This window comes from Hippopotamus amphibius, chromosome 9, assembly GCF_030028045.1.
Source record: "Hippopotamus amphibius kiboko isolate mHipAmp2 chromosome 9, mHipAmp2.hap2, whole genome shotgun sequence".
In the NCBI taxonomy this organism is placed as follows: domain Eukaryota; kingdom Metazoa; phylum Chordata; class Mammalia; order Artiodactyla; family Hippopotamidae; genus Hippopotamus; species Hippopotamus amphibius.
Window position 1 is genome coordinate 142,362,717 of NC_080194.1, and position 11,971 is coordinate 142,374,687.

The 11,971-nt window shown below is 59.4% G+C and overlaps 1 protein-coding gene across 3 annotated transcripts in view; it reads left to right on the forward strand.

The window, feature by feature from the left end:
- IQCE (IQ motif containing E) overlaps positions 1–6,965 on the forward strand; it is a 40,241-nt gene extending 33,276 nt beyond the window's left edge. For 2 of the 3 annotated variants that reach the window (XM_057695854.1, XM_057695852.1), the window contains exons 19-23: positions 702–812; positions 1,277–1,398; positions 2,075–2,181; positions 2,404–2,517; positions 3,520–6,965. In XM_057695854.1, the coding sequence (XP_057551837.1) occupies positions 702–812; positions 1,277–1,398; positions 2,075–2,181; positions 2,404–2,517; positions 3,520–3,662 (597 nt within the window). In that variant the 3' untranslated portion in view covers positions 3,663–6,965. The remainder of the gene's footprint in view (positions 1–701; positions 813–1,276; positions 1,399–2,074; positions 2,182–2,403; positions 2,518–3,519) is intronic. The other variant, XM_057695853.1, reaches the window with a different exon arrangement.
- Positions 6,966–11,971: the final 5,006 nt, after the last annotated feature.

Below are 11,971 nucleotides of genomic sequence, written 5' to 3' on the forward strand. Positions count from 1 at the left end.
TGTGGCGTTTCCTTCGCTTTGTCTTCAAGGGGAACAAAGATGTTTTCTTGTGGTGACAGTGATCACGGAAGCGTCCGGCCCTCTAAGCGCAGCTCCAGCACCGGGACCGGTGCTGGAGTGTCGTCTCCTGAATGTCACGGAGCCCCACGCGCCCCCTCGAGGCTACAGGCAGGATCACTGAAATAAAAGTGCCGCCCCTGATATCCGGAACCTTGACTTCAGAACTTAGAGAGCACCCGTGCGAATTTCTAAAGAGAATAGCTTAAGGTTAAGGTGGAAGGATAAGCAATTCCTTTGTGAGAGTTTGAGATTGAGCTGTGCGCTGGGGGGTGTGCGTGGAAAGTGCGTGAAGTGGAGTCACTGTTCCAGCACGGAGCAGACGTACCCGTGTGCGAAGTGCGGACTCGTGCGCAGCTGAACCTGACAGCGTTTAACAGACGACGCGTTTATACTCCAAGGTCTGGTTTCCAGGGGGATCGGGCATCTGGGCCTTTTTCTCCCCGGAGGATTGGCGTGCTTCTTGCTGTAGGAGGTTCTGGGCGCGTGAAGGAGAGAGAGGCTCCTTTAGGTGCTGCTGTGGTTCTGCGGTAGAAAGGGAGCCATCTTCTCGGCCGTTAGAGCGTCTCCCTCTGGAGTCTCCCTTCACCCGTACCTGCCATCTTCCCGCGAACCTGGCATCCGTCTGTCTGCTCTCCTGCTAGGCGGCTGCCGTGCTGCAGGCGGCTTTCCGGGGGCATCTGGCGCGGGCGAGGCTCCTGTCCAGCAGAGCGTGCAGCTCGGAACCCTCCGTCGTGCCAAGCCCTCCCACCCAGGTAACCCTCGGGGGCTGCACGTGGACCCCAAGTCCTGCTGTTCTCGCTCCACTTCTTCCCGCGCTTCGGGGACAAGACAAGTGCAGGCGCCCTCCGGGCCGCACGTCCCGCCTTGCCCTGGGCGTGCGCCCCGCCCTCTGCCCCTGGTGCCCGCGGCCCCACCGGGGTTCCGCTTCAGGAGCCGAATGGCGCCGAGGGGCTGGGACATTAAGTACCATGTCCACCTTGGGGTCAAGACGGAGGCTTAAACTACACAAAGAGAGGAGCCCCTCCCCTGTGAAAACCACACTCCAGATTTGAAGAATCTCTGGAGTCCAAGTAACCTTCAGTCGGGAAAATGCGGCTGAAATAGCAACGAGGGGAGCCGCCTGGATGGGAGCGGTGCTCCTGCCTGGCGCTGAGGGCCCACACGTGGGAGTGGCAGGGGGCTCACGCGGTCCTCTTCCCCTCTGTCCCCGCCCCAGGACACTCCCGAGCCCCGCGTCCCGAGCCCCACCGTCCAGGCCGAGGGGGACCCGTGGCAAGAGGAGGCCGTCACCCTCGTTCAGTCTGCCTTCCGGGCACACCTGGCGCGGGCCAGGCACAGGTAAGGCCGCTGGGCAGGCCCACCTCTGTTCTGTGTCTCTGGGCAGTGCCGGACCCCTGAGGGGGGCTGCCCAGCCAGAAAGGCACAGGGCGTGTGGCCAGCGCATGTTACACCCACCCCACACAGGTGGGGCGGGCCGCAGGCTCTGGGCCTCGGGGAGAAGCCTTTCCGTGATGGAACCGTTTCCTCCTGCTGGGAGAAAACAAAGGGAAGGGGTTAGGTCCCGTGTGGTTCTGGCTGCCGGCCTGTCCCGATGCCCTGCCCCTTCCTCAAGGAAACTGTGACGTGACCGTGTTCAGGACGAAACGGGTGTTGTCAGAAGCCTCCCTGCAGCAACGGCTCTGTTCCTGTAGGATCTGCCGGGCTTGGTCGGGCCGTCCTGGCTGCAATAGCTCAGAACCCCGTATAAGTCGACTCAGGCAAAGAGTGGGATTTGCAGCGGGTCAGGGGCTGAGCTCAGGTTGGGGTCCGTCCCTGGTGCCGCCAGCCACGGCCAGGAGGTGGAGGGGACACGCCTGAGGCCCCTCACAGCCCTCCTGTCTCAGGACCTGGGCTCGTCAGGTGTGCGGGCTGGCCGTGCTGGACGCTCCTGCAGGGTGGGTGAGCCCAGCTGTCGGCCTCGGATGGTGCTGGCCTTGTCTCAAGTCAGAACCAGCTAGTCTCTCTCTTTCCCCAGTGCTGCTGGTCCAAGAGCTGCCGCTGCAAGAGCTGCTCCTCCCGAGAGATCTGCGTGGGCCCCACACAGCACACCCTCCTCTCCACCCTTCCCTGCAGCCTCTCCCGGTAATTGCGTTTCCTTTTGGATTTCATGTGAGGGGCAGCTGGCCTTCTGAGGTCACAGAGATGGACTTGGAGGAGGGCGGGCGCAGGGAGGGAATGGCGCTTCACGTGAAGGAAAAAATCACAAGAGGAGCAGTTTTTCTGAACAGAAATGTGGGGCTAGGAAGACGGGTGGGTGTGAGGAGTCTGTGCGGGTGGGAGCCTCCCGTGTGTCTGTCGTTTCAGGGCAGGAAGACAGCGAGGGGAGCAGCGGGGAGACCACAGAGGCGCCAGCTCCCGAGGACAGAGCGCCGAGGCCGTGGGGGCCAAGGGCGCCCGCAGCCCCGCCACCCTGCGCCGGTGAGTGGGGGTCAGAAACCAGTTTCACTTTGACTCCCCCAGACCCGACGTTCGGGGACCTTTAGAGCCGTCCGTCAGGGCTCAGGTGTCTGCTCACGCCGCCCTTTTCTCCCCTTGCTGAGTGTTGTCGTTTTGAAGCGGCAGCTCATCCCGTCTGAAAAGTGCCACCACCGGACGCCCCAGGCCCCTGTTTACACGCGGAAACGGTCTCCGTGAAAACTGGACATCAAGCCTCGTTTGACCTCATGGTGAAAGTGTTTTTAAAGGAAAAACACCTGAAGATAACCTTGAAAACTGATGTTTCTAATTTCAAAAGTTTCCACTTTAATAATTTTCTTGAAAGTTACAGAAAAGAAGCTGACAGTATCTGCAGCACTGCTGAGTAGTGATTTCTTTCCCTCTTTTATCTCAAATCAGGGATTGGTTCCTTTTTCACTTTGCTTTGTGCAGCAGTCAGAGCGAGGCTGTCTTCTGGGGCTGGGAGCACCGGCCCCTTCCTCACATCCCGTCCGGGGGGCCACCGAGGGCGCGGGTGGTCTGTAGGCCGCACCTCAGGCTGGGGTCGATCGTGGGATTTGAAGCGCTTAGATATGTGTGAAGGAAGGCGCGGAAGCGCTTGAAAGCCCGTGAGTGGTCCCTGGAGGCTGGCCTGGCCCCGCCTCCTGTGGCGGGGGGTGTCCTCCCACGGGAGCCTCTGCCCACGAGTCACGGCCGACCGCCGGGGTCCTGACTCCCGGACGCTGCCGTGAGGGCGGAGAATTCCCGCTGCAGACTTGAGACGCCTCCGAAACGCCAGCCTTCACCTTTCCAGGCTGTTCTGCCTCGGGGAAGCTGGGCTGCACGGGGGTGCTGGGCCGGAGGTGGCGGTGGCGTGCGCAGCTTCTCCCAAGGGTGGCCGCGTGGCGTGGCGCTGCAGCGGATCAGGCCTGCCCCGCCGTCCCTCGCGCGTCCGGCCGGCCGCCCTGAGCGTGGCTGTGACCGGCCTCCCTGTCTCTGTTTCAGGGGAGCCCTCGCCCTCAGGGCGGCAGCCCGCGGCGCCTCCACCCGCGGAGGACGTGCCCTCGGACGACTCCGACGAGATCGTCTTGGCGCCGCCCGCCCTAGGCCCTGCAGGCAAGGTCCGCTGCAGAGGACAGACTCTCTGAGACTGGAAAGTAATTTATCTTGTTAGGGAAAGAACGGTGCCCACTTAACACCGGACCACCTTCCCCGGGCTTTCTCTTGTTTTGCCCGTTTCCTTGTTTGTTGAAGGAACCCCAGATGCCGTCATTTTATCTTTCTGTACCCCCGGCTGCAGCCCACACAGTGCTCGACGGACACACCTGCCGGGAGTAGGGGCAGCAGGGAGCCCCACAGAGACACGTCCTGTGCTCTTGGGCACCTCTGGCCACCGTGGCCGGGAACTTACGCTGCCCGCCTCCTCCTCCTCAATGGCTCCGCCAGCAGGTCAACCTGGTCGCGCCTCTTGTTGGAAGGTCGAGGGGACAAGCCTGCGGGGGTGGGGTCCCCTCATCCCCGTGACAAAACGCAGCCGTTTCCGAAGTTCATGAGACTCTGAGGACATCGGGCTCCCCAAGCGGGTTCCTGTTCCTCAGGCCCCTCCCCCTCACCACACACAGCTTTCTTCTGTCACCTTCTCTACCCCCTTGGGGCACTGTCCGCAAGAGCGGCTCTTCCAGGAAGGCGTCTGGTGGTACATTTTGTCACTGGGTAGATGAAGCCTTAAAAAAATACCAAATGATAATCACAGAAGCAGCATCGAGTCTGCTTTTGGAACGTGCAGTGGGGAAGGCTCTTCCCCAAGCCCAGCGGCAGGTACTGCGGCCTCTGCGGGGCCGCCTGGGGGGCGAGAGCAGGGGAGCGGAGGAACATCTCAGGGCAGCACCCCCACCGCGCTGTGTGTAGACGCCAACTCTGGAGTCTGCAGCCCCGGGGGAGGAGGGGGAACTGCAGGTGGCACAGAGGTCCTTTCAGAAGCTCGGTTCTGGTTCTCTGTGGGATTAGCCCTTGCTGATGGGTGCAAAGGAAGAGCCTCGGGCTCGGGTGTGAGCTTGAGGGCATCTGGACGCTGTGCACCCGGGGCTGGTGCCTGACTGTCCTCTTCCCATCCAGCGACTCCTCTCCCAGGACAGGCAGCGCGCCTTAGGGGAGGGCTGATGTGGGTCGTAGCTGGAATGGAGGGTCCTGCCCACTGGGGACAGTTTAATCCCTGGGCGACCCGTCGGTCTCGCCAGCCCCAGCAGGACCCCAGCCTCCCGACAACGTGGCAGCCCTTCTGACCTTGAACCAGGGGCTCCGGGTCAGACTTGTCCTTCTTTCAGGAAACTCTTGGGCCCTCATCATGGCGGTCAGAGGCGTGTGGTGGGAGGATCCGTGTTGCCCTGTCCCATGGGAGGGGGAGGGGCCTCCTGGCCCAGCCCCGGCCACCCTGTCATGCGGGGACCCACCAGTCCCTTTCACCACGTACGTGCTAGTCATACAGTGGGTTCAAAAAGTTCAGCCTGGGGCCAAGCTCGTGCCCTGTTTTCTTCATCTGGCCTGTGAGCTGCCAAGTCAGTCTTTTCTCCTGTTTCCCCCGCTGGACTGAGTGCTAACTCACCCGGATCCGTTGCTGAACTTTGCCCCGTTTCGCCCACTGGGTCTTTTGCTCCTCTGGCTGCCTGCTCAGCTGAAGGCCACCAGTCAGGCCCCCAGAGGGTGGGGAAGGCAGTGCCCGCGGCCTGCACCTCCTGGAGGGGGTCGTCCTCCCCTCACCACATCCAGAAACGGGCACTTCTGCATGAGTCCTCGCCCTCGGGAGTCCAGGGCGCTGGGGCCCACGGCAGATAGATCACCGTCAGGACGTCCCTGCCCGGGCCGGGGGGCCGGCCATCTGCAGAGCTGAGGAGGGAAAGTCAGCCCTGGGATCGGAGTTTTCCAAGAACATGCCCCTGAGTATTGTAAATGTGTACGTGCATCTGTCTGTGCTCCTGGGGTCCAGCCACGTCCATCTAGTGAAAGTAAACGGTCCTGAAGCTGCCTCAGTAAGTGACGGCCCTCTGACACTGTGGATCCGTCGTGCCTGGCGTGCTTACAGGGCCCAGGGCTTGGGGCTGGGGTTCTAGGGCTGTAGGAGCAGCACAGGGCGGGGCGGGAGGGTGGCTGGTGCCTGCCTGGAGGCCCCACCTCCACGGTGCCTGCCTCTGTGCCGCCCTGCGGACAGACCAGAATCCTCGTCCCAGCAAAAAGACCCATTGCATTAGGAAAAGGACAGCCACCTAGCTCAGACCGACCAGGGTGAGAGCTGCAGAGTTTTGCTTCATTTTTAAGAAATAAATACTCTGCAGAAAGCCCCGTTTACCTTCAAGATCTGAATAAAATTTAAATTCCATGAGAACCCATCTCAGCGAATTCAAACCCCTCCTGTGGTTTTGGAAGCCGTGTTTGCTCTCGTGTGGCTCAAGAATTCTGAGGACCAGAGCGTGGATATGCAAACCTGCCGGCTTCCACTGCAGGTGGGGCCCTCCCCGAGCTCCCGAGGGTCTGTTAACAGCGGATCACTCCGGGTAAGCATCCTTTAAGGCGAGAGAATTCACATCTGGGAGCTGAAACGTGAAGCCATCCGGTGGCTCCGGGAGGAAGTGGTGGACTCGCTGGTCTTGGTCGTTTGTATTTAGGCGTGTTTGGACCTTACACGTAATTTACACACACATCTTTTGGAAGGGGTAAGGTTTCCTTTTGTGCTACTCATTATTGGCCTTTGTAGGTAAAAGTTGCTTTTCAGGGTATTTGTCTTGATTGCCCTGCAAACCCGTGACCTTTCATGACCTCTGAGTGCCATTGCTGTAGCTCACGCTGCGCAGACCCCGGGCTTCTGGGCTTCTGGCTTTTGCTCCGGTCCTAGCACAGGCTTGGGCGTGTGGAGCCAGTCGGAGGGAAGGGCCCCACCGCCAGCTCCCTGCCGTACATCCGTCTTTGAATTTCTCTTCCTTGCTCATGCGTGAGGACTTGGGCATCAGGAACCTGAAAATGGGGCTCAGTTGCAGCATTTCTGTTTAATTTTTGTTTTAGGAGCAGGGAAGGAATACTTTACTTAGGAATCAAACAGATGCCAATGACCCCCCAAAAAGTTGACTTCTGGAGGAAAAAAAAAAACCTGTTTTCCAATATTTTGTTGGAAAAGTGCAGCACAAGGTGCACCTGTGGCTTTGTTTGCACACGGCTGCTTGCCGGGCTCTCGAGCTTGTCTGAAGCCCTCACAGGGACTGGTCTGTTGGCTCCAGCACTGGCCCGAACAGATCACCCTGTGCCTCGTGGGCAGATGCTTCGTTTGGAGGACTTGGTGCTTTCAGAGGAGCTGGTTGGGCCTGGAGGAGGCTGTGACAGAGCAGGGCGGGGTTCATCAGACCCTTAGCCTGGCCATGAGCCCGCTGCCGCCTGCGCTCCGGTGCGGCTGGGGTCTGGCCACAGAGAGGCAGCCACCGGGGGGCGGGGGGGTGGGGGCGGTCTCTGCTGGAGCTGCTGAGAGGAGAATGGACTGTGGTCCCCCCTCGGGCCTCCACTCGGCAGGAGGAGAGCCAGCAGGAAGGTGTAAATGTGTAGACACGTACATGTGCACAAACACACGGGATCCCTCTCGCCGCTCCTGCCATTGGCCTCCCGTGCTCTCGACAGTTCTTCCCTCTAAAGGTAGAGCCCAGGGACTTCCCTGGTGGTCCAGCGGGAAAGACTCTGCACTCTAGTTGGGGAGCTGGACCCCGCACGCTGCAACTAAAGATCCCATGCGCTGCAACTAAGACCTGGCACAGCCTAAATAAATACATACATTTTTTTAAGTTAAAAAAATGAATAAATAAAGGTAGAGCCCAGCTTGATGTGCACCTTGAGCCTGGCTGGTAGCTGAGAGTGACCCCAGACCCCTGCCAAGATGATTTTAAATTTGAGATGTCTCAAAATCACAGGGGAACGTAGGGGGAAATGTCAGAATGCAGATCCCTGTTTCTTTTAGCTGCTGTTGGGTTCTGAACATGAGTGTTGGGATGAGGAGCAGGTCCGTGTTTCTTTGCCTGGACGCCAGCTAATGGCCTTTGGCTGGCGCTTTCCGTTATCCTGGGAGCCCTGCTGGGCAGCTGCAACCCAGAAGGTGGCCCCATTAGACGGTGCCCGCCTGGGGGATCTGGGGGACGTTTCCATGGTGCTGTGTCCTTTCTGAATAGGGAGAGGGGGTGTCCCTGAGATATTCGTTAATTAAGCCCAGAACAGACTGGGATTCAAAGCAGAGGGGCCGTGTGAGCCAAGGCTCCCGGGGCTCCCATTCAGGCAGCCCCCAGCCCTTCCCTTCCGGCCCGGCTCTGAGGGAGTGAAAGCCAGGAAGCCTGGGGGTAGGTGGGCCGTGGGCGCCGCTCATGGAAACCGCGGAAAGCCGCCGTCCCTGCTCGTAGCAGCCTCACCCACTGTCAGCCCATCTCAGAGGGCCTCCTCCCGCTCAACTTGGTGACGGCCGCGCTCTCTGCAGCTGGGGACGCAGTGGCCCCTTCCCCAGCCCATCCGGTTGACGTGGTTTTTCTCCTGTGCTCCAGCCTCTACCAACCCTTCCTCTGCTGTCTGTTAGGCGTGGGTGTCCGCAAGGCTCTGACCCCAACACCCAGACCCAAAATAGCGATGTGGAGGTCTGCACATGCGTGTCTCAGGTGCCTCAAACTCAGCTTAGGCCAGCTCTGAGTGACCTTTGCCCCCTAACCTGCCCCCGGCCAGCGGTCCCCCCTCAGGGAATCACAGCCCTTTGATCTGAGCCAGAACCGGGCGTCATCCCGGTGTCCCGCCATCCCCCTCACCGTCCGCAGTCACCAGGCCCCAGCGGCTCCTGCTCAGGGTCCCCAGCATCTGCCGTGAGGCTGGGTGACCCCACCGGGTGTCCCCCCGGGCCCCAGAACAAAACGCAACTCCTGAACATGCCGTGCCCCCCACGCACAGTCGCAACCACACACACAACACACGCACACGCACACCCGGAACGCAGGCCGCCGTGAGCTGCACGAGGCTCCTTCGTTTTTCCTATGGGAGGCCAGCTCGCAGCTCCTGTGCTTGTCGTAGGTGTGGATGAAATTGTCAAATACAGAGTTGTTCTTGATTCATTAATTTGGTCACAGGTATTTAAAATGTAAAATAAGACATCCTTTGACTTTGTGAGTCCCCATTGGCCTCACACCCCCAGCTTCGGTCATTCCCACCCTGTGGACGGCTGCAGGTGTGTCTCCCGCACCCGACTGTCCTCTGTGTCCCACGCCTGGCTCCCTGGGCGCCTCCTTACCATCTCCTTCAGGATGTCTCAACATCTCACCTCACCTTGTCCAAAACTACGCTCACCGCCCTCACACCCGTTAGGATGGCCGCCATAAAAATAAACAGCAAAAAAAAAAAAAAAATCAGAGGTGTTGGTGAGGATATGGAGAAATTGTGCCCTGATGGCAGGAATTTAAGATGGCGCAGCCGCCATGGAAAAAAGTATGCAATTCTTCAAAAAACTACATATAGGCTCCCCACGTGATCCAGCAATTCCACTTCTGGGTCTGCACCCCAAAGAGTTGAAAGCACGGACTCAAGCAGATACTTGCACACCCATGTTCACAGCGATATTCACAGCAGCCAGAAGGTGGAAGCAACCCACATCCATCGATGCGTGAGTAGACAGCGGATGTGGTCCATCCCTTCGATGGAATGTGACTCAGCCTTAAAAGGGAAGCGAACTCTGACACCTGCTCCAGCGTGGATGGACCCTGAGGACATGGTGCTTGGTGAGATAAGCCAGACACAGAAGGACGAGTAGGGTGTGACTCCACTGCTGTGAGGTCCCCTGGAGGAGTCAGGTCCATAGAGGCAGAGGTAGAAAGGTGGGGGCCAGGGCTTGGGGGGGGGGGCACGGGCAGTGTTTAACGGGGACAGAGTTTCAGTGTGGGAGAAAGTTCTGGAGGTGACGGTGGTGATGGTTGCACAACAGTGTGAATGTGCTGAACACCACTGAACTGGACACTGTAAAATGGTTAAAATGATAATTTTTTGTTTACGTATTTTACCCCAATTAAAAAGGAAATTTAAAGGACGCAGTGCTCGCCTCCCGAGCAGGCGCGCCCCAGGCCTCCTCATTCACCCCGTCGTCGTGAGCCCAGGCCAGACCCCTGGGTGGGGAGGGGTCCTCCGTGACCCCTCCCCACCGTCGCCAGTCCTTCAACAAAAAAGCCTGTTGACTTAACCTCCCAAGTACGTCCCACGTCTGTCCACTCCTCTCCGTGTCCCTCCCGGCCCACAGCAGCCCAAGCCACCACCTCGGCCTCCCCTGAGTAGCCACACCCCCGTGACCAGTTGGCCTAGACTCACCCTGGCCGGGCCCCATCTGCCGTCCACTGCGGCCTGAGGTTAGGGGGCAGGAACGTGGCGGGGGGTGCGAGGGACGTTGCCTTCCCCACGGGAGCCAGCAGCCCGTGCTCCCTGGAGATGAATCCCCTCGGGGCCTCCTGTGGCCCCTGGCATGCTCCCTCCCGGCAGGCCTCAGCACAGTTCTGCTTTTGCAGTTAAAGCCAAGATTACTTGATTGCTGTCTGACCCCCCGATCAGTCTCCCTAAAGTAAGCTCCACACTGAGTCTGTGAGGTGTACGGCTGTTCTCAAGCCCTAACACAGCGCCTGGTACGCAGTAGGTGCTCAATAACTATGCAGAACGAATAAATGAGGGCCCAGCAGCTCTTGGGTGAGGCGTTTACCTTCCTCCATCGGTGTTCTTCCGCTGTGTCCTCTGTCCCGCACGGGACCAGGAGACTCATGAAGACAGCCGTCATGGGATGCACCTGTGTCCTCGCGCAGCAAACGTAGTCAGGCACACAAAAAGTGCTTAATGCACATTGAGTGAAGGATTTTACCCGCCTCCCAAGTAGGATCCCAGAGGGAGGCTTCACTCTCCCTTCTCACTCCCCTGTCCCCCCAACAGAGTAGCAACCAAGCTGCGTCCATTCTGTCTCAGTGGATTCTTCAGAATCCGAGCCATCCTTCCATTTGTTAGACTTAGGTCAGGCTGGAGGATGACACCCCAAATAATAGAAACCCAAACAAGTTACAAGTTTCCAAAGCCCGGAGGAAAGCAGTGCAGGTAAAGTATGACGGCTGCATGGTTTTCAAAGACCTGTGCTCTTGTTGTTGCTCCCCTCTCCTGAACCCAAGTCTTCATGGTCCAAAGTGGCTGCTTGTGCTCCAGCCATGACACACACGTTCCAGCCGGCAGGAAGGAAGGAAGAAGGGGGCACCCCCTCACTTGAGGACACCTCTACTCACATCCTATTGGTTGGAACATAGCTATACATCCAGCTACAAGGGAGCCTGGAAATGTCTTTTATTCTAGGTGGCAATATACTCAATAAAAATGAGAGGGCCTATTACTAAGGAAGAAGAGAAGGACAGATCCTGTGGGGTGGCCAGCACTCTCCTCCCCGTTCCTCATCTCCCTCCCGCATCAGGCCCTTTGGTCCTCCTCCCCCCCGCTGCATCTGTGGTCCTTGGTTAGGAGCAGGCAGGCGTAAACATGTACCTTGTCCCCGCACTGGACAGACTCGTTTAGATTCCACGTGGCACCCTGGATTCCCTCCACGCCCCGGCTTGGCCCACCATCCCCCCGCCTTTCCAGACGCACGAAGCCCTTCCCCACCTCCAGCTGGCCCCTCGAAAGAGCTGTGTCCCAGCCAGGAACGTCCTTTCCACCGAGCCAGCCCACACGGCCCCCTCGCTCCCTCGCCGCTGAGAAGCTCTTCGGGATCAGCCCCCTCCTTTCTTTGTGTTCTCACAAAATGAGTTCGTTCCGTGTGTTTTAAGATTTCCTGCACGTTTGCATCATGCCAGGCGCTGAGGGAGGAAGGCTCTTTGTGCGTGACATCAAGGTGTGTTTCGTCTGCTTGCGGGTCTGTCTCTCAACCAGGCTGAGCTCTGCGGGGCTGCAGTAAGTTCCTTCCCCGCCCGAGACCCACCTGCCCAGGTGCTGGTCCCCGAGGGGACAGGGGTGCTGGTCCCCTCAGCAGGCAGGAGAGGCCTGGGGCATGGCGTGCAGGGGGCAGTGGCCGTGGGGTCAGGAACTCGCTGTCCCCCACACACACCTGGAAGAAGGAACGAGTGGCTGGGGCTGAGCAGGTGGGGAGGGGAGTGTTCCTGCCAAAGGAACCACCAGCCGCACCCCACCCCCGCTCCCCGCCCAAGACGGAAGTGGCACCGAGGCAGCTGAGGCCCGGCAGGCCAGGGCGGTGGGGCCCGCGGAGCTCAGGAGGGGGGTCGCGCTTTCTGCGGAGGAGTTTGGCCTTTACCCTGGGAGCCGGAGCCGTGGGAACAGGGAAGGGCTGTTGGCAGGAGAATGACAGGGTTGCATTTGCATTTCAGAAGGTGGAGGGACGGGCAGCTGGGAGGGCACACAATGGCCCGATGGGCTGGCGAGGAGCCCTGTG